The sequence below is a fragment of the Hippopotamus amphibius genome, chromosome 5 (genome assembly GCF_030028045.1).
Source record: "Hippopotamus amphibius kiboko isolate mHipAmp2 chromosome 5, mHipAmp2.hap2, whole genome shotgun sequence".
Classification (NCBI taxonomy): Eukaryota; Metazoa; Chordata; class Mammalia; order Artiodactyla; family Hippopotamidae; genus Hippopotamus; species Hippopotamus amphibius.
The window spans coordinates 3,063,568-3,087,500 of NC_080190.1; the positions used below are offsets into that span (position 1 = coordinate 3,063,568).

The following is a 23,933-nucleotide window of genomic DNA, read 5'->3' on the forward strand; positions in this document are numbered from 1 at the left end:
AGTTTTAGGTTTACAGAAACATTTCGCAGAGAGTGAAGAATCCCCACGGCCTCTGGCCGGCCCCTCCCCCCGCACGCCCCAGATATTAGCATCTTGCGTCGGTGGCCACCGAGGCGGTGGCTTTTAAGTCACGGTGACGGCATACTTTGATGTGTGCCCACCCTCCTTCTCCCCGCGCACCTGCCCAGCTGTTCTCCATGAGGTCGTGGTTCTCTGGGTGGTGCCGGCCCTCCGCACTGCCCGATCGTGGCAAAGACCCTGGCTCTCCGCACCCCGAACCCAGGCTCCGGCCCCCAAGTCCTGCTGTGAGATCCAGACTGGACCTGGGCGCACACGTGTGCTATCCCAGCTCTTCTGGGGTACATCCAGACCCACCTCTGTTCAAGGAAAGGCTCCAGGCCGGGTTTGGTCCTGTTTCCTGAGTCCATTAGGTGGGGGGGAGGGGCATTTCTGGGGTGCTTGTCACAGGCTCCCCTGGGAAGGTGTCTGGGGTCGGCAGGACCATCCCTGCCAGCGTGACTTCCTCGTTCACTTCTGTGAGGCGCTGGGAGTGTGGGAGAGCCTGGCCCCCATTTCCTCCCTGGCCGCCCCCTGAACCTGAACCTGAACCCAGAGGCAAGCCTTTCGCCTCCAACAGGCAGCATGGGCCCTCGCCTTCCTTCTCCACGAACTTGAGAAAGGATACTTTCCCTGGACTGAAACCGTTTCCCTCCTGTTCAGCTCGGTCTTTTCAGATGCAGAAACATTCATCAGCAGACATCAGGTGTAATTGTGACCTTGACCCAGGGATGTAGGGAGCAGGAACAGCTTCTGAGTTAGGAAGGCTTTTTTCCGGCGGGGGCGGGTAGCACAACTCTGGATCCTCACACCTCTTCAAGGAGGGACCGTCTCCAGTGAACTCATTTTAATTAGATAAACTATCTAATCAATATGTGAACAGATCAATCACAACAGCAGCTTTTAAAATGAGTGGCTGGAGGGGTGTTTCTGCAGCTAATGGTGAGAAGAATATTTCTGTGAATTGAATTCACTTGTTAGCATAATAGGAGATTAAACTGTAATTAGTGCAGCGGGTTTGGAAGAGAAGCAATCTTGAGTCACAACAGAACAGCCCACCCACCCCATTAGCCAAAAAAGCTGGGCGTGCACGTGGCTTCAAGGAGGATCCCAGGGGCGAGAGCAAGTCCCTGGGTCGCGACCTTGGGGCTCAGGGTGGCTCGCTGGGGCCCCGCCACCATCGCAGACTCCGGTTTCACCCATGCTTGTCTCTGCAGGTTGTCGTGTCGACCACGGTCAACGTGGATGGCCACGTGCTGGCCGTGTCCGACAACATGTTCGTGCACAACAACTCCAAACACGGGCGGCGGGCCCGCCGCCTGGACCCGTCAGAAGGTACGGCCCCTTCTTATCTGGAAAATGGTAGGCACATGCTACATGTCTTTTTTTATTTGCGATGCTTCCGTTTCTTTGCGCCATCCTTTCTGTTGATTCATGCCCAGTTGTTTCCTCCAGGCCCCCCAGACAGAGCCCCCTGCGGCCCCCTCCTCTCCGGGGGAGTGGGGTGGGGTGGGGAACTCGGCTTTCTCACCTGCCACGGCCCCCGCTTTGTTGGCTTGTCTGTGTCCCCACTTTCTTTTACTTCGCGCTTTTCCTGCAGTTTGAGTTTATTTGCTTTATTTTGGCTGGCTGTCAGCCCCATCCAGGTCATCCCCAGGTGCTCCGGGCACCTTTCCGCGGGCGCAGGCATCCTGGTCCCGTGAGCGTGAGCTCATGGGCCTGGAGGCCCTCCTGGCCCTCCGTGGAGAGTGAGCGCGTGTGTGTGCACGCACCAAGCGTGCACCTCTGTGTGGGGGATGGGTGGTGGGGGTGAGAAAAAAAAAAAAGGCATAAGATGTTGTTTACCAAATGCTTCCAAGTGATGGACTTCTTGTTTTGCTGGTTAAAAGAGAAGAATTTCGGGAAGGGCTACAGGCAGGGAGGCGTGTACGTCAGAACTCAGAAACACGCAGACCCTGGGCCTTCCCAGGCCGCCCCTCACTCGCTCTGTGGGATGCGCAGGTCCCACCTCTGTCACCTCCCCTCTGACACACGGTCCTTTCATCTGTAAGACGTTTCACAAAAACCATGAGAGTCTGACCAATACGAATTGTTGGGAAAGTCATGTGAGTTTTTTTTTTTTAAGTGAATTGGAAACAAAATAGCATGATTAAATTCTTTAAAGCAAAGGAATCCCTGAAACTAAGCAATTTTAAGACACATCCTCTAGACTGAGGTCTTGGGTTCAGGAGCTGCCTGCGTGGCAGACATACGCGTACACAGGAAAATGAATGAAGCCTGTGCAGGTCATCAGAATGAAATACGATTCAGACATAAAAACTGGAAGACAATTTATGAATCTGCTGTGGTCCACAAAAATAAACTAATTTGTTTTTCTACATTAATGACTAAGGTGTAAGAGAACAAAAATATAATAATTAAAGGTCGCCTCGGGCGCCAGAGTCGTTAGAGTCTGTGACGTACTGTTTATCTCCTTCCTATGCACTGAAGGTAGGTGTGTGTTTTGCTTAGTAACCATCACTAATGAGGTTCACAATTAAGAAGCCTGGATCCCTGTCCTCAGCCCCCCCGCTTCCCCAGAGAGCCAGCGCCGGCAACGTGATAGGTTCAAGAGGCCCCCGCAGCCCTCTGGTGTTAGGTTGTAGTCTGGGTCCAAAATCAGCCTCCTCTAATGAGCTATTATGATCTGAGCAAAGTACAAGTATTTATTTTTGTAAGTAGCATGAAAAAGCATTTGACTGTAAGCAGAAAATATAGCATTTAGAAAAATAAAGGCCAATCGTGGGTACCTTGGAGATAAAACCCGACTAATCAAAAGCTATTTGCAGAAGCAGTCTTGCTCGAGATTTTTTTAGGTTTGTTTTTCAATTTTTTTTTATCACCATTTAGACCAAGTCACTTTCTTGCAAGAGATTGAAATATCTTACCCAGTCCCCGATCATGACTCATAATTAAAAGATGCAAATAGGTGACTCTGAGAACTAGCACATATAGGTCTTTGAGGAAGAGGCATTTGTCATCAGCGGGAAGGTTTTTGTGTGTTGCTCTGTAATTAATGCCCAGTTCTCAAGTGCCCTACAGAACATGACAGGGTTCTCTCTGGGATGAAGAGAGATGCTTCCTCCACTTCCCGAGAGGGCTGGCACTTAGGAAGTTCAATTTGGGGTCTGGCCGTATCATTCCCAAAGCCCCTTTCTTCCTTCTGCCTGGTTAGTACCTCTCGTGGGGGTGGGACATTGGCTTTGAATGGGTCCCACATTCTTTAAGGAAAAAGGGCTCCCATAAACTGCAGATCTGTGCTGCTGTGCAGCCTCTCCTGGCTAACACCTCATTATCCAATCATCTAATATTCACCAGCAGTGTGTACACACTCGCTGATGGCTTCCAAGTAAACTAATTCCCCCTGCTGCTGCGTGGATGTCTGCCACCGCGTCCTCTGAGCTCACAAAAAGCAAGGCAGATTATTTACAGTATTGAACACAAGCGCAGGGAAAACAACCATCCCACCTTCCAGCGCGGCCCAGAAGAACTCGGGCTTTCATTTTTCTCCTTGTCGCTTGTCCCCTCGTAAACGACTCCAACCCTGTTTAAACCTTCCGTGAGCCCTGCCCGCACCCGGCCTGCAGCACAGAAGCGATTTGCATGCCAAGTGCCGTAATGCGGTTAGGTTTATGCAGTGAGGAGGACCGAATCCAGGCTGCGGGGGCTTTAGCGAGTTAAGGGAACAGATGGCCCTAGGAGAGGTAAAAGGTATAATCCTATCAGCTGGAGTATCAGCCAGCCATCTGGACATCCCGAGCACAATTACAAGACATTTTAGCAGGCAGAACAAAGAAGTCTTCATGAGGCAAGATTAGGCCTGTTTGAGTGCCTCAATATTGTGAATGCAGGGAAAGGTGACAAATGCTGTGATATTACTCAGGAGAGCTCGCTGATTAACGGGAACCAGGACGGGGAAGCTGTTTACTAATAGAATACTGGATGCGACCCCCAAAGAAAGACGGTTCGGTCAAAAGCACTGGGTTTCCGTTGCATCACGTTCACTTTTTGAGATCCTCGCTCTGGCCCTTGGGCTCCCTGGTCCCCAGACCAGCCAGTCCTTGTGGGTGTCCAGGGTGGAGGCACACGGGTCGTGGAAGCCGGGGTGCCCTTCTCACCAGCAGGCTGAGAGGGGCTCCGGGAGTTAAAACAGGTCCCAGCGCAGGTCAGATCGGCGGGGAGACAGGCCACGCCTCCCCCTCCCGAGCCTGGGCCCCGGGAGGCGGGGCCACAGGGAAGGAGGAGCTCGCAGACCAGGATGGGTCTTCAGGGCTGCTTCCCACCACAGGCCGGCCGGGGAGAGGGGTGGGGGGCGCGCGGGGGGCTCCTCCTCGCCCGTCTTCCGCTGCCGTGCCAGCCCCTGTCATCTGCTTGAGTGTATTGTGCACGTATATCATTAGATCTCTGACGCTGTCTGTGTAATTCATTTTGCTATGGTTCCCAGTGAACACATGTTCCCTCTCTCTGTGTGCATTGAAATGTATGCAAATACAGGCAGGAGGAAGATGGCTATCGGCTGCCGAGGAGGCCAAGGCAGGCCCAGGGTTCTTACGCGGAGAAGCACTAGAGATCCTGAGATGCGGTGGCTTTTCCGCTGGGCCACAGCTGCCAGATAGCAATCTTCTGTCGTGCAGGGGATCCTGGATTTTTTTTTTTCTTTTCTCACCTCCAAAGTAAATTTGTTTACTGTAATTTTTTTTTTTTTGTGAATTATTTGCCGTAATTGGCTGTGCTGATGAAGGTCACCCCCTTGGAGGGGACTTGTCAGTCTTTAGAGAGCTGATCCTTTTCAAATGCTCTCCATGCAATTAAGAAAAGCAAATGTCATTCGGAAGCCTCAGAAATGAAAATTTGTATGAACTTATTAGCATGAAGTCAACAGCGCTAGTTAAGGGCAGGTTCCCAGTGTGTGCTCTGTGCTTCTGCTGCAGAGGGAGATGCGCAGGGAACGAGCAAATATAACCCCCGCTCGTCCAACATTAAAGCAAACAAAGGAGGGTGGTGTCGCACAGCTGAACAACAATACCTGCTGGTGATGAACTCGTGCGGCTGCCACGCTGCCTCTGACCCATCAGGGGGACCACGCGCGGGCTTCTGGAAAACTCCCGCTTATGAAGACGTGTGGCCACATCTGACCCAGAGTCTAAAAAGATGATTTATCTGGAGCCGAGCTACTCGGGGGCTCAGATAAGATGAACAGCCTAATAAGGCCCGAGACCTCCTCCACAGGCGTGTCCGCACGCACGCCAAGAGGCGCCTGGGCCGCGTCCTAAGCTTAGTGACTGCTTTTTGGACAAATAACCACAGAGGTGGTTGTGAGCGATGGGTGATCAAACAGAGGGGGGGCCCCAGGCCGGGGGGCCGAGTTCTTCCATCCACAGCTCACCTCCCCCTCAACCCCCCATGAGGCCAGGAGGACGAAGGGTGACACCAGGGAGCCCAGGGCTTGGTGGGGCTCCTCCTCTCTCTTGGTGGAGGATGCGGCCCGTGCCTCCTCCTGTCTGGGGTGTGGTTCTGTCCAGACGGCGTGAGCCAGGAGACCTGGCGGATTTAGGGCCACATTGCCACCCATCACACAGGCCTGCACAGCCTTCTTCTTTGTCCCAAAGGTGAACATACAGAGAGGCCCAGGGTCCTGAGCATGGCGCCCAGCCCGGCAGGGAGGCCCTGCGGGCCGCAGGATGGCGGCCAGAGCCTTTCCCCAGGAACGGGCGGCTCCTCCCGTACGATGGCCCACGACAGGCCGTGGGCAGCGGTGAAGAAGGTGCCCCAACATCCTGTGGAAGAACAAAGCCGGCCTCCATGAGGCTGCAGCCTTCAGCCCGGGCCTCCGCGGCTGGCGGGCTGCTGGGAGCACCGCACCGGGCCTCCTGGTCCCGCTCCCCTGTGCCCGCCCCGCTGGCTGTCTCCCCTCCCCCCCGCCGGGCCAGACCGCAGCATTGTAATAACTCATGCAAATGCGGGCGCTCCCGAGACAAAGGGAGGTCAGGCCAGCGGCTGGGGATTCCTGTCGACAAACAATATTAGATGTAAAATGTGTACCTTTGACAAAAGTATTAATATCGTGCTTTTGATTTTTTTTTTCCTGATGAAAAGTGAAAAGTAGTAATTGTGAAGTGACAGAGGAAAATGAAGTTTTGAACCAAAAGGCAAAGTTCGCGGATGAAAAAACCCAACCCAATTAGCTGCTTATGAGGAATCGAAATGCAAGGCGTTTGCTCTTCGTCTCCCTCAACAGCCTTTGATTGACTCTGCTCAGATCTGGACCGCAGAGCAGATAAATCGACGTGCCACATGCACGCGATGCTTAATCATTTGTAATAGTCATATTTGCCCTGACACATAATTTGCTATATCAAGCCATTTTTTTTTCTCGCTCACTAGTATTCCGTGGCTTGGCCTTTGCTTTATAAAACATTTAAGAGTTTGCTTTAAACACATCAACACGCTGATCTACGATTGCCCTTTGCGTGCGGCGCGGAGGAGCGGCCGCCTCTCTCCCCCCGCGCCCAGCGTGGCTGGAGGTGGGCGGCGGGGCGGGCTCTAAGGTCTGCGTTCTCTGTCTTGTGCGAGCAGCCACTCCGTGCATCAAGGCCATCAGTCCCAGTGAAGGCTGGACCACGGGGGGAGCCACCGTGATCATCATTGGAGACAACTTCTTTGACGGGCTCCAAGTTGTGTTCGGGACTATGTTGGTGTGGAGCGAGGTAAGCCCGCGAGATCGGTCCGCTTCCGCCCGTGGCTTTGTCCGTGGACCGTCTGACACGCTGTCGGCGGTGCATCCTGCCTCCAGAGCCCCTGAGACGGACGGTCCGCCCGAGGCAGGGCTGCTCCGGTGGGCGGGTGCAGAGCGCTGCCCCGGGCCCTGGGGTTTCAAACCTGCCGTCAGAGGTCCCCGAGTGCCCTGGAACAATTAGTGCTGGAATTACTAGAAGCAGGTTTGAGGAGACATATGGTGGCGATTTTCATATGAATGATGCCCTGTGGCCTTTCCTGCAAACTGCAACCGGGATCGTTTGCAGATAGTTTTCTGAAAGCACAACTGTAGGTCCTGAGTCTCTGGGTGACAGCGAGGAGGAGGCATCTGAGACGATGGTCCAATTTTGCTCATTTTGGTAATTACATCCAACTGGCAAGTGTCCGCCTCTTCTGCCCAGCGCCGCTGAAACCCTCTTCACTGTGTGGTTTTTGTAGCTGATCACTCCCCACGCCATCCGAGTGCAGACCCCACCGAGGCACATTCCTGGCGTCGTCGAAGTCACCCTGTCCTACAAATCCAAGCAGTTCTGTAAAGGTGCTCCTGGGCGGTTTGTCTACACCGGTGAGTTCACATTTCCAACTTTCACGGTGAAGCGGTAGAGGCCCCTCTCGGTGGCCCCTGGGGGCCCCTGCACGGGTTCTGTAGTGAGGACGGGCAAGCCCCGTGGCCCACGGGTTGGTGTGGTCGGGGCCTGTTTCTGCATCCTCATCCAGATGGTGTGACGCTGTGGATGGGTGCCACCCCCTGGGGCCAGGTGACCTGGGCCCCTACCCCATCCGTGGACATTCCCTTCTCACCTGTAAAGCAAGGTGGTAGGAGCTGTAGTAAGTACAGTCCCCCCAGCTTCCAGGTGGCGGTCCTGTGAGGTCTCAGAGGTTAGGCCGTGTGCCCAAGGTCACACACACCCTGTACGTGGGAGCAGGTCTCTGCCCCGGGCCTGGGGCCTCACACCTCGCCCCCATACTACTGCTTCAAGGGGGTCTGTATCCTGGGAGGGTCTCAGACACCCTGACAGCACCAGAAAGGGTCACCTCTGAGGTCCCCCGTTTGCTGTCTGAAGGTCATCTGCTGCAGTGCTTTGCCCGCAGGCCGCTTGGAGAACACGATGTGTCTGAGGTTGCTATTGACAGGGGCCATGAATAAGCATAAGACTTGTCTGCATGGGGCTCTGGTCCTGCCACCTGCAGAAGCTGTGACACCTGAAATGTGTCTCTGGGGATGGCCGGCACTGCTGAGCCCCATAAGGTGGAGGGGACGAGGGCTTGTTCTTGGCCAGCGTGGCCGCCACGTGCTTGAATGGTCAGGGTGGCCGGGAGGTGCACGCGGGAGCCTGGTCTGGGGGCTGCGGGTTCCGTCCACACGCCATCACCCACTGTAGGACGTCCAGGGCAGGTCTGGCCTCCCCCTGGGTTGCAGGCCTCTCCTCTGTCCAGCAGGCCGGTGACACGGTGGAGCCGAGGTCCCCTCCACTTTGGGGTTAGGAGAGGGAGTAGAGGTAGCTCACTCACCCCTCTTTAGGAAGCGTGAAATGCAAAATGTAGATTCTTCCAGTGACCACTTTCCAGTAGGCCGCGTGTCACCCCAGGGCTGAGCCTGGCCCGTCCGCGCAGAGTGCCAGGGCTGCTGTCCGCAGGGGCACCCAGACCCTCAGCAGCCTGCACTGCCAGGGACACCTGGGTTCTTGATGGGGGGAGGCTGGCTGCTCCGCCGGCTGCAGGTCCCCCAGATGGTCCGGAGGGGAGCGAGGTTTCCGGCCCCACGCCAGGGGCCGCCTCCTCCCGCGGGGCCAGCGCACACTTCCCGGAGCCCAGGATGGCCTGAGAGCCGAGGGGCCGAGGCGGACGCTGATGGTGTGCGTCCGGCCCCCGTCTGGGCGGTGCCGCGGGCCTCCTGGTGAGACTGGAGGTGGAGGTGGAGGGAGAGCGGCTCCCCAGCTGGGGAGGCCCCCACGTGTTAAGACACGAAGGCGCGCAGAAGCGGGTTGTGACGTCGGGCTGTACGCACTGCAAGGCGAGGGCTCTTCCCGCAGAAAGGCGCGGCCCCGGCCCTCCCTGCAGCGCTCGGCCGCCCGTGGTTGCCCCCGGCGCGGCTGTGAGACAGCTGTGGGGCCCGCGGGCGCCCTGCGCGGCTGCACCCGTGTCGCCCGGGGACCTGGGGAGACTCCTGACCGTCGAGGCCCGCTTTCTCCGCGGGCCTCGGGTGACCCGAGTCCCCACGGGTCCAGGGTCCTTGGAGGAGGCCGTTTCTCAGCTGGGCCCTGGGCTGCCACGTGCCTGCGGGCGCTGTGCTGGCTCAGGCACCCGTGGGCGCCTCTGTACTTGGTGGGACCCGGCTCTGCTCTCAACGCAGGGAATCCTCTCCCGCCTCAGCCCCCTGGCCGCCACCCCCTGGTGCCTCCGGCCCTGCTCCCGACGACCGGACAGGGGGTTCTTGACGCGCGGGCTTTGGGTGCTGAGATCTGCAGGCTGTTGTCAGGAGTGGTGACTCTTCCTGAGAAAAGACACGATACCAGGAAGGTCTGGTTCTCCTGACCCCACCGTGGACCGCTGAGACGGCGGCCCCTCGCTGAGCATCACGGCGGATGCGAGTGTGGCTGGAGGGGAGGGCGTGAGCCAGAGGGGCCGCCTGTCACCGCCGGCGGGTGTCCCGTGGCTGAGGGCCTGCCGCTCCGGTTCTGCGGGACAGTGGGGGCAGGGGGGGAGCTGTCCCTGCAGCCTGTTGCCCTCGGCCGGGCGGGACACCTTCCTTAGCTGGCGGCCTCCTCCCCGCAGGGAAGCGGGCGTCCCTGAGTCTGTTCCAAAGACACCCTCATCCTGATGCCCGTCTTCCATTTCTGAAGCAGACGCCTTGGCCACTCCACGCTGATGGGGCTTCTTGGACCCCACGTTCAGGGTCCCGGCTGCCCAAGGGTATGGGGTTTCCTCCAACAAGAGTTCTCCCACGAATGGGCGTTTCAATGAAGCCATTCAGGGAGCGTGGCCTCTCCTGCAGGGGCTAATTTACGGCCTCCCCCACACCCCGTCATTAACGGGAATATACATTTCAAACGCGTAAGGGATACGGGCCTACACTCTCAGGGAGCAGAGGAAAGGTGGGGTCATAACCTGTCTGACCTGGAAGCTTCTGTCTGATTTGCATTGCCCTGAAATTGATGGGGACAGAGAAGCAATCATTGGGAATTGCTCTCCCTCTGAAAGCTGAGCCAGCCCTTCTGGAGGCAGGACCCGGGCACAGCCCCTGCGGGGAGGGCCCCGTCCCCTGGGCATCTGGCTCCCATCAGCGTCCCTGGCCTGGAGGCTGCCGGGACTCCGTCGCACTGAACCTTCAGGGTGAGGCTGCCAGGCCTTGGGATGAGGAACCGGAGCAGAGGAGGGGCCCCGCCCCCCACCAGAGGCAAAGGCCTAAGTGATCTGTTTACAGCATCTGAGAAACACCAGATTCTTCAGAACCAGACCCGATTAGTCAACCCAGAGTGGGTGTGGGGGGCGGGGCAGGCCGAGCCCATCCATCCAGGCCCCTTTGCCTGCTGCTTTCAGCTTCTGTAAAGACACAATTACCTTGGGAGGCAGAGGCAGTGCAGTTGATTAGCACGGGGAGTTAAAAGAATGAGTCACAATGACATGTCCGGCTCTTCCGTACTAGTCCTTTGTATTCCCAGCGTGCCTCACCCCTGTTGTAAGAAGGTCAAAAATTAGAGAGAGAGACCAATTTTCAAGCGGCTAGCACTTAGGAGCAGAATTAACAATCACTCTGTATGTAATTGCCAGTTAATAGTAAATTGCCTTCTAGACTGTAAAATGCAGTATAAACGAGTGGGCACCTAGAATTAAATTAATGAGAGATTTGCTGCATTTAAAAGTGAACAGTGCAAATTAATAACTGAGTGCAGTGCTTGTTTTAATATTTGTCTAATAGTGTATCATTTGCTTGTTTAATAATAATTACAATAGTCCCAGAATACCCTACCTGAGGAACTCAGTGGGCAGACGGAACAGTTTCACATTCGTAATTTCACCAGTAGAAGGGCATCAAATTGTTAAGCGCAATAAAAGAAATTATTTTTTAATTAGAATGTAAGCATGGCGGTGTTCTTCGATGAAGACAAATTGGAATTTGTATGCTTCTAATTGAAATGATGTTCGAGCGAAAACTGCTCTTTCAGACACGTTTGCACGCGTGAGGCGTTCTTGCACAAACGCGAGTGTCCCCGATCGCCTCACGCGTCTGTTTGGCAGAAGGGTTTCTGGTGACACGGTAGAGCGGGCGCTGGTTGGCGGGGGCCTGAGTCCCAGCGTGGCTCTGCGAGACGCCAGGGCGCAGCCACGGGGCTCTTCCTGCTGAGCTCTTGCGCCCAATGTGTGGTTGACCCACCCTCAGTGTAGAGGTTTCTTTTGCTCAATTAAAGAAATTATCACACATTACCAGGAGTCAACGTGCTGTCTGCCACGGGCCCAGCCAACCCAGTTACTAAACAAGATGCCAGCGGCGACGGTGCCCAGGGCCAGAGCGGCAGGGACAGAGCTTGGCCGGTCTTAGGTCTGCAAAGCGTTGACTAGGTGCGGACAAGAGGGATCGTTTTCTGCACAAAGACATGCATTCATTCAGTCACAAAATCATTACTCCACCAGGAATTGCTAACAACTTGTGCTCTTCCTGATGCAGTATTTATGTTTTTTCAAGAAATCATATTGTGCCTTAAAAGTGGCACCACGTCAAGGAGGTGACCGCCCTGTGCTCGGGAGCTGCCCCGGCACCAGGGGGTTGGCCGTTGGCCCGCCCCGGGCCACCCTATCCTCTGGCAGCCTTCCGCCGCCTAAGCCACGCTTCGCCTCGCCCCTCGAAGAGCGCGCGTGCTTCTGAAGTGTTTTAAAGATCTTTTGTGTGCGTTCGGATGTGATCCCGTCAACTGCACGGTGACACACAGTGGAGTCAATATCGCCCTTCGACCACAGCCGGCACCAACTAGCCGTCTCCCAGGCCAGCGCTCTTCAAACAAATTACTTGTATCCACAGAGCAAATGATGCCTAATTACCTCCCACAAATCATACTATTTTTACTTTGCTAAACTAAATGCTCATGCCTCCTCTTAAATGTAAACCACCTGATTATTTCGATTGTAAATTTTTTAACCACGGAGGTGGACACGGTGGAGATACTTTCATTATGGGTTCGGAGCTTGGGGTTCAGGAGTCCATGACTCCTGGGCTCCCCAGCCCGGCCAGGGAGGCCCAGTGGCTCCGGCTGCTACCTGTGTCTTCCTGGCCGCAGCGGAGCCCCCGCAGACACAGGGCTTCCACTGGTCCCAGCTCGCCAGGCGGACGGTGTCGGTGGAAATCCGCGGTGCCCTGGAGGATAGACAGCCTTGCTTGTATGTGAGGTTAGTTGTGCGGAAGAACCGCGTGGGCTCAGGCCCCCTCTCGACCCGCTCAGACTCAGAGAGCTGGGATCGGGACCCAGACCGCACGTGACTCCAGCACAGTGTTTCCTCCCACCCCACCCCTGGCTGCGTGTGGAGGGCACAGGGCGAACTTCTCCTCGCGGGCTGGGACGGTGCACAGGCCTGGGTGTGGAGACCAGCTGGCCATCTCTGGGGTCACTGGCGGGGCTCCTTAGGGCCCCAGAGGAAGGGAAGGCCCTCCCCGCCACGTCCTCTGCACGGCGTGGCCCAGCCTCAGACCACATCAGCATCAGTTAATCCCCCCGCTCGCCGAGTGGGCGGCGGGGGCGCAGGTGCAACCCCGAGCCCTTCTCAGGAGCGGGGCGGCCGGGGCTCCCGGGCTCCCCGCTGCCCCGCCGTCCCCTTCCTCTCCTGTCTCGAAGGGGCCCAGGAGAATGAGACACACCGTGTGTGCTATTGCACAAGTAGACGATTTGTCCTAATCAGTGACACCCATTTACTAGAATTGCTTAAAATGAACTATACCTCATACAGAAATCGCACATTTAGAGGCGCCCCATTCATCATCGGAGAATTGAGGGCCAGTAAACTTTTCTGCTCCTCCAGTGGGATCGTACGCATGCATCAAAATGTTAGAAATGATTGGTGAGAGGGAGCTGTCACCCATTTATCAAGGAAAAGAACATTATTTGCTAATTTCCCAACCAGGCTGGTGACAGGGTGCTTCGTCTTTGGACCCACGGTGACCAGCATGGCCTTTTTGTTATTAGTACAAGTCAAGCGCTTTTGGGCAGTTGCTAACAAGACACATTTGTCTGTCATCAGAGGGGCTTTGGTTGTTTTCCAAGTGCTGTGACCACAGGCCGCTCTTCCCGCGGCCCGATGGCTGAGCTTGGCGGGGCCGTGCTCACCCGGGAGGAGAACCGACTGATAAATCACGAAGTTTCCACGTCAAGGTGAAGGTATTGACTCTCAGCACCGGACCTGACAAAACGGAGCAGAGAGGAGACAGCCATTCATCTTCCCCAAAGGACAAAAGGGTCACGGGTTTCCCCCAGTGGGTGTGGGGACGCGGGCCCGCTAGCCTCCCCCACCCAGGAGGCCGCGGGGACGCGTCATGGGATGGGATTGGGCCACATTTGGGGTTTTATCTGGAGTCTCTGGTTGGTCAGGGTGCCCACCTTGCTTCCGGGACAGCTTGGAGGGGTCCAGGAAGCGGGGATGGCAGGGAGATGGAGGAGGACCCTTTGAAAGCACAGCAAAGTGAATGTGATCAATGGAAGTGCAGAACAAGGCAGAGAGGACGGGGTAAAAATAAAACCCCCCGGGTCGCCCTGGCAGGAAAAGCTCCCACAGCTTCAAGGAGGAAGACCAGGGCAAGCAGGAGACGCTGCCAAGGAAGCGTGTGGGCCTTCTGTTGCCAAAGAGGAGAAGAAAGAGGCCCCCCCCGGCCCTGGGGGAGCAGAAACAAGAGCGAAATGTCTCGTTTTCTTCCTGGCTCCCGTGGGCACTGAAGCTACAGGCCTCCTCCCACCACGTCCATTTGGCCACACGTAAGGCCACGGCCCAGGTGGGAGGTGGATGGGCTGAGTGGGTTTTGCTTTGGGGGGCTGTGGGCAGCGGGACAGGCTGCAGGGGCTGCTTGTGTTTTCATTTGAAACTTCTGTTTTGGGAAGGTCTCCAGGCTGAGGCTTGGATGCCAAAGGCTCAACCTGAGAAAAAGTACGTTTAGAAAAACTATCATTTGAATTGGTTGGGCCTTTCTTATTCAGTATAGAAAATTCAAACGGAGCCATTCAACGTTTTTAGAATGGGTTTTCAATAAAACAACAAAAATGGAAGGCTCTTCGTCCACGATGTGAACTGTGTTTGCTACACCCCCCAAAATAATCGGTGGAAGTTTTCAAATGCTCTTCATGAGCACGTAGAATAACTTGGTTCCACGAGGGACCGGGGTGCCTGTAGCGGACATAGATGCGCTGGAAGACGCGTTACAGAGCGTGTTAAGTTTTAGAGACAGAATCTCCCATTGAGAGGTCAGGCCACTGCGGGTCTTGGGACGTGGTGTAAATCATCTTCGGGGGGAGTTTCTTAAAGGTGAGGCCTGGCCGTGGGTCCCTCACCTCCCTTCCAGACGCCACCCCTCCCGCCCTCGTGAAAGCCCTTCCTCACGCCCTCCACACGCGGAAAGCCCACCGCCTGACCAAGTGAGATCTGTGGGGTCGGCCCAGCCTCTGTGGGCCTGACCCTCTCTCATTCCGAGCAGCGGAGGACCGGAGTCAGGGCGTCTGGGTGGCTGGATGTGCAGGGGATTCTGCCAGACCTCTTCCCCATCTTTTCACCCGTTTTGATCCTCGCAGGAGACGCCCCCTGCCTGGGACTCCCCTTGGCCTTTCCGGTCTCAGCCCTGGGGATGGAGGGGCTGGTGGCCGGCAAGCTGTTGCGTTCCAATGGGTTCTGAGAACCTGTGCGCCGGGCACCGTGATCAGCCTGATGCTCTATTCCCGAACGTCACTTCCAGGCTGCTTCTGAAGCCCAGCTCAGTGCATTTCCTGTGGCCCGTCCCCAGCGCCCTTTGGGCTGCACAAGCGCCCGAGCCCAGGGCTGCTGCTCCTCCGTGCTCTCACGGCAGGACCTTCGCGACCCTCGAGGCAGTACCCCAACCAGAGCCTCTGTTTGCCTCAGCGCTTGCTGCTGATTAAAATGGAGTTTGTTTTGAGAGCCGACTCGTCCTGATGCCATGGAAGTGAGCCACACGTGTGCGGGGTGCTGGGGCCGCAGCCTCACACGCCCTGCCCGCGAGCCACCCGCCAACGGTCCCTCCTCGCATCCCAGCGACAGGCCCAGGCTGCGTGCGCTCTGTCCTGACACCACGGTGCCCACCTGCCCCCACCTGCCGTCCACCTGCCCCTGCCTCTTCCTCACCACCCTGCTGCCACACCCACCTGGTCCCTTCTTTCCTCCGCACGGAGAAACTCCCTGTCGACAGCAGTGACCTCCAAGGTGAGCGAGGCGTCGAGGGTGGGATACTGCGGCTTCATGTGGCCGTGACTTGGAATTCACCCGTGGTTCCCAGAGCTCAGGGTCTCCACGAGGCACACCTGGGCCAGGTACTCTGAGGGCGAAGCAGGTGATGCAGAGAAGGCGAGAGACCACCTGCGTCTCGTAGGTGCTGGGGCTGGGGCGGTGCTCACGGTGGGCTCCTCGCAGGGACCCAGGCCGTCTTCACCCCGGCAGCCCCGTGCCTGGTTCTGGGCTGCACCCGGCTGGTGTCTGGTGTCCGATCCAGCTGACTCCAAGCCTAATGGGAATGGAAAAGAGAAAAGACGGTGATGAAACAGTCCTGAGAGGAGCTCGGGTCTCCGAGGAGAGGGGCAGCCGCGGTCCTGTGGGTCCTCTGTGGGAGGAGCGCCTCTGCAGAGACGGGTGGACGGGGTGGGCGGGCTGCACCCCTGCACGTCGGCGGCAGGGTTGGGGGTCTTCAGGCAGAGGGCAGAGCCCGCGTCGGGTGGGGGAGTTGGAGGGAGCGAGGGCCGGGCGGGCAGGGCCCAGGGGCGGGGGCAGGGAGGGTGGGCGAGGCCACAGGGGCCTTCTGAGCCCCATACGGTTGGGGTTTGGGGGCCCCTTGTGTGCAGCCTGGACTGTTTTACTTGAGGGACCTAATCCAGACTGCCGTGTGCAGGGGCAGGGTTCTGCAATTTCAGTGTTTACGTTGATCTTGGCCGCGGTTTTAAGGGCTCTGCCTTAGAGCATTGCTTTTCTTCTTCATCCACCTTGAAAAACCAGGGGCTGAAAAGGCCTCTGTGGGGCTCGAGGAGGGCCAGCTGATGCCCCCCGAGCGGACGTCTGTCCCTGGGCCCCTCCCCACACACAGCGGGGGGCCTGCTCACCCCAGGTCTGGCCTCCGTCCTTTTACACGATCACAGACGTGCCTCAGACAGCGTTCGGACCGCGAGAGGCCTTTCCCTCGGTGCGGGCGCCGCCGGCACACGGATTCCAGTCCAGGTTAGAGACGTTACTTCCACTTACAGTCTTGTTTTTTATTCAGATGTAATTCACACAGCCTAGAATTCACCCATTCGAGGTATACAGTTAAGTGGTTTTCAGTCACAAAGTTGTACAACCACTAACGTAATTCAAGAACGTGTTATTACACAAGAGGGAACCCTACATCCGTCCGCAGTCACCCGCCCACCCCCGCCCGCCATTCCCATGCCTGCTTACCCTCCCCCCCCCGCCCCCGCCAGGCACACGAATCTACTTCCTGTCTTGGTGTGTTTGGCCCTTTGGACACTGCGTGTGCAGGAACCCGTACAGGATGCGGTCCTTTGGGACGCTTCGTCCACTCGGGGTCCCCTGGTCGAGGCGTGATCAGGGCCTCCTTCCGTCGTGTGGCCGAGCGGTCTTCCTGTGTGCAGACCGACCACGTCCTGTCCGCTCGTGTCTGGGGAGCCTAGGAAGAGCTGCTCCTCGGACCCGCCAGGGACGGGCCCCGGGACCAGGTCCGCGGGTGCTCCGGCCCCTCCCAGCACGCTCCTTGCCGTCTGAGGCCGGAGCTGTGCTGGCTGAGTCCGAGGCGTGGAGCCGTGGTCACAGAGGGCCGGCCGCGGGACACGTGCTCTACTGTGAAGCACTGGCGAGCACGTTCTCGCGTGGATGACAGGAAGCGTTGTGTTCACGTTGGTCTAAAGTGAAGTGTACCTGCTCCGTGGGCCTGGTGTTCCCAGGAGACCCTGTGGGTCCCCGTGGTCCTTCCTCGTTACCGTGGAGCACCTACTGTGCGCCCTGCGCTGAGTAGGGCGGGTGCTATGATGCAGGGTGACGGCCTCACCTTCCAGGAGGAGCAGGGGATCAGGTGGCTGGATCGGGCCCGCGGGCGGGAGGGGTCTTCCCAGAGCAGGGCCGCTTCCAGCCTTGGGAGGGGGGCTCTCCCGGAGCTCCTTTCTCCCAGCTTATCTCTGCACGGAGATTTTACGCGGGTTTCAAGTGTGCACATCCATTGCCCGGATGGTTTTCCACAGAGCGCTTCGTTGCCCACTTGGGTTTTAGCCGTCCCCACTAAAAATCTCTAAGAGGGTCGACAGCTCAGACACGCTTGATTTTTCTTTCTTAAAGGAAGGGTGACATCTGGGTTGTTTGTGCTTTTTATTCTGTTGAGGATATGTTTATTTGGTGTCCTCTTCCCTTTTGTTCAGGCTCTTCTACACGTGGAGAGAGGCTACCTTTGCTAGAACAGCCGAGGTGGGGGACGCGAGGGTTGTGGGGTGGCCGGGCCCCTCCCCGGCCTCCTTGGGGAGTGTGCCTCGGGGGTCCCTGTCCCCGGGGACCAAGCCCTTGGACAAGTGGGAGCGTCTGACGCCACGCTCGCTGGTTTTCCTTAGCTGCCGGCCTGGGCTCCGTAGGCATCGTTTGAACGTGACTATAAAAGCCGTAATCCGGTGTATTCTTGGAGGTGTGTAAACAGAATTGTTTGAATGCAATCCAACAGTTGTCGGCAGGGGTATTATTTTGGGAACAAGGAAGATGTGCTGTCCCCTTTTCTGCGTCTGGTGTCACAACACAATGCCACTGTCGCTGCCAGGCGTGGTGAATGGTGTGGGTCCCTGTGCACTGGGCCGGGCGTGCGGTACCAGACAATGCTCCCCGGGCGGCCGAGGCAGCGCCTGGCTTCCAATTAGAAGTCAAGTGTGACGCTTCTCCTGTCCTCGGAAGTCTTGGTGACACAAGATACCCTTGGCTTAGCGGGTTGGAGGGGCTTCTGGAGTGAGTCTGTATGAAACAGAGGCTGCCTTGGGGCCGGGGCGGATGCTGGAGAAGCCACGCCCCCTTGACGCAGGTGACTTAGGCTGGGCCACTTGGTGCTCGGCGTCCGAGAAGGGTGCCCAGCGCCTCCCGCGCATCCCCACCGTGCCCAGGCCAGCCCCGGGCAGCGCCTAGTGGTGAGTGAGGCAGGCCCACGGCGGCCTTTGTGTTTCCCGTGCACGCCACGGTGCCTGGCTCACCCTGCCGAGTTCTGTGATTGAAATTCATTGCCAAATTTATTGAGAAATTAATGAGAAAAGCTGCAAAGTATTGACTTTGAGAGGAAAACACAACTCATCTTGAATGAGGAGGAAAATGCAGCAATAATTTAGCCGCTATTGATTTGGCCCTGTCCATGTATCGATCTTCATTTTACAATATTAATTTGCACCTGCAATCGGCTGCTAAGGGAACCGATTTCATTTCGTGGCGGCGTTAATGTGCCGAGCGCGAGACGCTCTTAAGACGTGGGGGTGTTGCACGTCGCGTGAGGGAGGCAGGCTTCTCTTTTTCTATTTTTGCTTGTTACTGAAATAGACTAAAAATTAATTTTTTTGTCGGACAAAATATGAAAGCAGAAACCCATCTCCGACGTGGCCCTCCTCTCAGCGGCCGGGCCTGCTCTCCGCCCGCACGAGGAGCCGTCAGCCGCCTGAAACTCCAGCCACCTCTCATCATCAGGCCCGGATCAGTTCAAAGTTCATGAAATTTCTATGAGCATTGATCTCGCCCCATTGATTTTTTTTGCAGCAGATCTTTGAAATTTTAATTTCCCGAGCATCTGAATTTCTTATAGATGAAATGCACTTGGAGGAGACAGTTGATGATAAAGTGGAGAACTTAGCATCATTTTAAAGCCTAAAAAAGGGAGAAAAAACCCAGGCGTTTGCAGCCGGGTGTCATGTGTTTGAGGGGGAGCGGTGCAGGTGCTCCATCGGGGGCGAGGTGCGGGGGAGCGAAATGCCAATTTTGTCTTCGGCGGCCACACGTTTTTAATGCAACTTTTTATACAGTCATTTTTGAAAGGAAAGCTATCTGGAGAAACAGCAGGACAGAGAAACATTCTTCAGTGCACAATCATTTGCTCACAGCAGTCTTTATCACCTGGTCAAGTTCACCTAGTTACTTATCAGTGGGACATTTAATAACCTCAAGGTGATATAATTGCTATTGGCATTTCCCCCCCTTGGATTCAGCTGGTTAATGTGTAAACTACTTGTCAGCAAATAGCACTTTGTCACTGAAATCACTAACACCCTCTAGAGGGATGTCTTTGTATTGAGCAATTTAATTTTACTTTATTTAATTTTTACACATTACAACCTGTGTTCATTCAGCCACACTGAAGGGCTGCAGTCTGTCGGGGCAGGGTCTCGGTGTCCCTGTTAGGAAAATATACTGTCTCTTATTTAACAGTCCCCATTGCCTTCATCGAAGTGCGTTCTTGCCCCTCGGAAAAGGAACTGCAGATGTTCTTATTATGTAGTTATGTTGCTAATGTGAAAAACTGCCTCATTATGAGGATCTGTTTGTAGCTAGAAAATTACTGCATTATGACAAATGCATGATTGGGAAGTTACAGGAAGGCGATCATTACTGACATGGAACTGGAACTCATTTAATAGCTGCAACCAGCAGCTGGAACGAAGCAAATGAATGTCTTCCTGTTTTTATTGTTGTAGGCAGGTTTTTCAGGCAGAAGGAAAATGTGTGCTAAACCTGAAACTTCTTGTACCTTTCTTTGCTCACTGGGCTCCGGTTTAAGCGGCACAGAGGCGATGCGCACGTGGCTGGTTTCCTACCTGTGACTGTCCCCCTTGTGCGCTAGTGACACTGTGTTGAAAACACAGCTGTGGCCGTAAGAACAGTCAGTCTCGGCGTCCTTAAAGTCGCCCTGCTGGTTGGGCTGGTCTCCAGGTCTCCCTGGCAGGGGTGGTCAGGAGGTTGCCATCGCAGTTAAGCCTTGTCACCGTGACCCCTCCTTCCTGCCCCAGACCAGTCCCTGTTTGCAGGCAGGGTGCCTCCAGCCAGGCCTGGGAGGGGGTGGGGGGGATCCCAGCGCCCTGGGCAGGCAGCCCATTGAAGCAGCAGCCGCGTGAACGGGGTGGGGGGGTCAGCTCTGCTTGGGGCTGACTGTTCCCCGATGCCCTTGGGGGGCGGATTTCCCACAGTGCAGCCCCAGGCGTGTAGTAGCTGCTCAATAAATGCCGAGCGGGTCAGCCGGATTTAAAGGCAGTTGGTTTGACTGCTTTCCTCCTAAGAGAGGTGCTCTTTGTAGAAAACGCTCACTGGCCCCAGACACATGTATTGTCCAGTCTGAAATTCTGTTTCCGTGTGATCAACCCGGAGGTCCTGAAGATGTCCCCTTGCTTCATTGGATCACGTTTATACGTTAATGGACTTGCAATTCAAGTCTAATAAAATAATCATACACGTTTTGGGGTATTAGAGATGAACACAGACCGCAGGGCAGGGCTGGCTGACAAAGAAGGTTAAGCCATCAGAATGAAAACTAGAACTGTGTGTGTCACAAGAAAGAGAATTCCACTGGCTCTTGCCCATCGGTACCTTTCTAATTGCACCAGCCGATTGGCGCTGCTCTGGCCGCAGCTGCAGCTCAGAGCCTGATGCCATTTCTGCTGCCACATTAGCTCGGGCAAGCCCAACTTGAACTGACATCACAGACCGTTAAAATTTTATCAATTGCGGTATGATTAATCCCCCAGTACACGGGCATGACTTAAATATTTAGAATGCTTCTTCTGTTATGACTTTAATGCATGTAAAGTAACGAGATTAACTCCAGTACACTCAAATATATTTAAATATGCATCCTTCCCGAGCTGTCGGCGATTCCGGCGTGCAGGAATCATTGAGCCTATGTGGCCGTGTCAGGCTCTATTTGTATGACCTGCGCTGGATGCTGGCCTGCACATGATAGCCGGATATCTGGCCTTTCACAGGCTGCCTGGTTGCCTGCCCCATTTGGCATGGAATGTGATTCCCGGCTATTCTAGCTTCTGGTTCATTCAGGTTTTATTGCTGTGTAATTTTCTTATTCTAAAATAAAAGCTCTCCAACAAAAATTACTATGCATTAGGCTGCGGTAGCCTACTCAAATGGATATTAATACAGTTTATCTCTAAAAGGACGAATAATGTATTTGAAACAGATAAAAGGCCCTCCACTAAATGAGGAATGTTAATATCTTATGGCATGGTTAATAAAGAGATATTTCACAAGGGAGATTTGTTTTATGACTTCTGATACAACAGCCTTATAATCTGACATATCTTAAATGATATAATTTTGTGCTGGCATTCGCCTCTTTTATATGTAGCGGCCCATCTTAGCAAGATTTGAATTCAGGACAAATAATGGGCACTAATTCCTTTTTTTTTCTTCTTTTTTTTTTGCGGGGGGTGGGGGCTGGGATGGCGGTTGATTGTAAAGCTCATCCTGTCCGATGCAGATAGGTGGAGATCCCTGTAGAAAGGTGCACGCTTATAATACATTTTGAGAAGTGTCTTGGTGTTTTCCCCTTTAGCAGAAAATAACATTTGTTTTTGTTGTGTTTAAGGCAGAGTTTAAATTAATTTAACCCAGTGACACATGTTCAGAGACAAAGCGCGCTGCTAAATAATTCCTGGGGATAGACTGCCCAGGAGCCAGGCCTGCTCAACTCACGGCCCTCCCGATGCTGACAGACGTGGGGCCGGAGGAGGACCTACAAATATTAACATAAAACAAATCTGCTTTCTTCCTCTTCATATTTCTTCTTCGTTCCGACGCGCGCTCACCCAAGGCTCCTTCTCTAATTATCCACGAGGTCAGTAAGCAAAATTGGGCAGAAGCTGGGAGATCAATACAAATTATCCCTGAGCAAACCAGTGCTGACAGCTTGAATCGCAGCATATGTTTACCCAAAATCAGGCAATTTATCTTAATATCAGCAAAGTAATGCAGTGCAGGTGAAAGGTCAGGCAATCTCTCCCCCTCATAATTACCCAGTTCTGAAACAGGAAAGTGGTATTGATTGGCCTGGCTCTGTGCTCTGTGACTGGACGTGCAGAGCCGTGGCCTGGCTCGGCCGGGCCCTCCTTGTAAACTCCACACGGGAGGATTTATTAGATGTGCGCGAAGGGGCTTCTGCTTTCTCCTCCAGTTGTAGGATTTGCCCACCAAGTCCGGGCGACTCCCCGTCTTGCCCGGTGCAGGGCGGGGGGTTCTGTGGGGCTCGGCCCTCGCGAGGCCGCCAGCCAGCTCGGCGGATGGCAGCTGCTCTTGGAGGCATGGAGGTGGGCCACCCCACCCTTAGTGATCAGAGCCCTCCCAGAACCGAGAACGTGTGTCATTGCTCCTATAGTTTAAAGACAAGGGCCTCTGCTTCGAATTCGTCCTTGTAAATCCTTTGGGCTTCCATAGCAAAGCCCCCAGTGGGATTTCCAGCTGCAGCAGCAGCAACCCTCCCCCCCACCCCGCCCACCCCCCTTGCTGTGTCCGGCACGGCGAGACCTACAGTCATAAGATGACATGCCATCTTCTGTACGTCCGACCTCGTTCTTGGCAGTGCACTCAAGACGCAAATGCTCCTCGGGCTGAAGCGGGAGGTGAAAGGTACCCTCGTGTTTCTACTGCTTTAAAATCTTTCTGGTCCTGGAAGGAGACTACCAATTCAACTGAAACATGGGGAATGTCTCTCCCAGAATGAGGGTGTATGGTTATTACACGTCATAAAGCTCCTGAAAGCCTGCATTAAAGCACCCATCACCTGTCAGGGCATTTGCATGAAATCAATAGCGGCCGCCCATCTATCTTTTCTGATCACCTTTCATCAGGCTGATTCATTAAGTCAAACAGTCATGGAGATCAGCTGGGGGAGAGGAGAAACCTGGCGCGGACGGGATGCCCAGTGGGCCACCTTTTTTGTTCCCCAGTCCAGATGCGTAAGACTTCATCCAGTCCTTTTTGGGCCGCGTCCCCGGGTGAGGCCCATGCCCCCGGCTCCCCGTGCTGCACTTCGGCCTGACACCCTCGTCCCGGCCAGGCGGAGACGTGACAGATTGTCCCCCAAGTCACCGCTGACAGCTTGTGATGATTTATGGTTTGATTATGAAGTGGTTTTACACATACAGAATTTACATCACAGAGAGTTAGAAATTTTGCCGTGTCACATACGCCGAGGCATTTTGAAGAGCTTTACTGTTTGCAAAGAAAAAGGAGGGCGAAAGCGCAGCAAAAGCCATGTCATGTAAAATCAATATGTCAGATCAATGCTTTATTAACAAGAAAATGTCTTACTTCACATTCCTGTGCGGACCTTTGTCTCCGGCATGTATGATGGAATGTCAGATCATATTGTGGTCCTCGACTTTTGGGCGCGTGACCGAGTGTACGTGCGAGCCTTCCGGCGGTGCTTACTTACGAGACGCGCCGTGGGTGTTGACACCGGCAGCCCGGGCACTCGAGGATAACGGTGACCAATTATCCCCGGACGCACTTTCAAAGGCAGCCTCTCACCTTGCTCCTCGAAGCCGCAGCCTTTGTGTCCCGGCGCTCTGCGGCCCTGCTGAGTTGGGCGGTGTTAATCATCACGTTACGTGCTGGCTAACGAGCGATGGCCCAAATTGCGGGCTGAGTAATGAATAGATGGCGGCAGGTCTTATGAGTCTCAGAAAACCCCGATTTATGTCGCGCCGCGCACCGTGGCGTTACTCCACGGAAAACGACATCTACATCAAGAAGTAATGTACTCTAATAAGTATTTTCATCTTAACTCGCGTCCCCGGCCTCCGGGCTCAGTTTTTGTTGGAGTCAGGCAGAGCCGTAATAAAGCCCAATGGCTCCTTATAAAGCTTGTTAAACACAGAGGCTGC

The 23,933-nt window shown here is 55.1% G+C and overlaps 1 protein-coding gene across 5 annotated transcripts in view; it reads left to right on the forward strand.

Annotated features, from left to right (window-relative positions):
* Positions 1-23,933, forward strand: part of EBF3 (EBF transcription factor 3) — a 117,037-nt gene that overhangs the window by 79,917 nt on the left and 13,187 nt on the right. For all 5 annotated transcript variants that reach the window (XM_057736436.1, XM_057736438.1, XM_057736440.1 and 2 more), the window contains exons 8-10: positions 1,275-1,392; positions 6,673-6,803; positions 7,291-7,417. In XM_057736436.1, the coding sequence (XP_057592419.1) occupies positions 1,275-1,392; positions 6,673-6,803; positions 7,291-7,417 (376 nt within the window). The remainder of the gene's footprint in view (positions 1-1,274; positions 1,393-6,672; positions 6,804-7,290; positions 7,418-23,933) is intronic.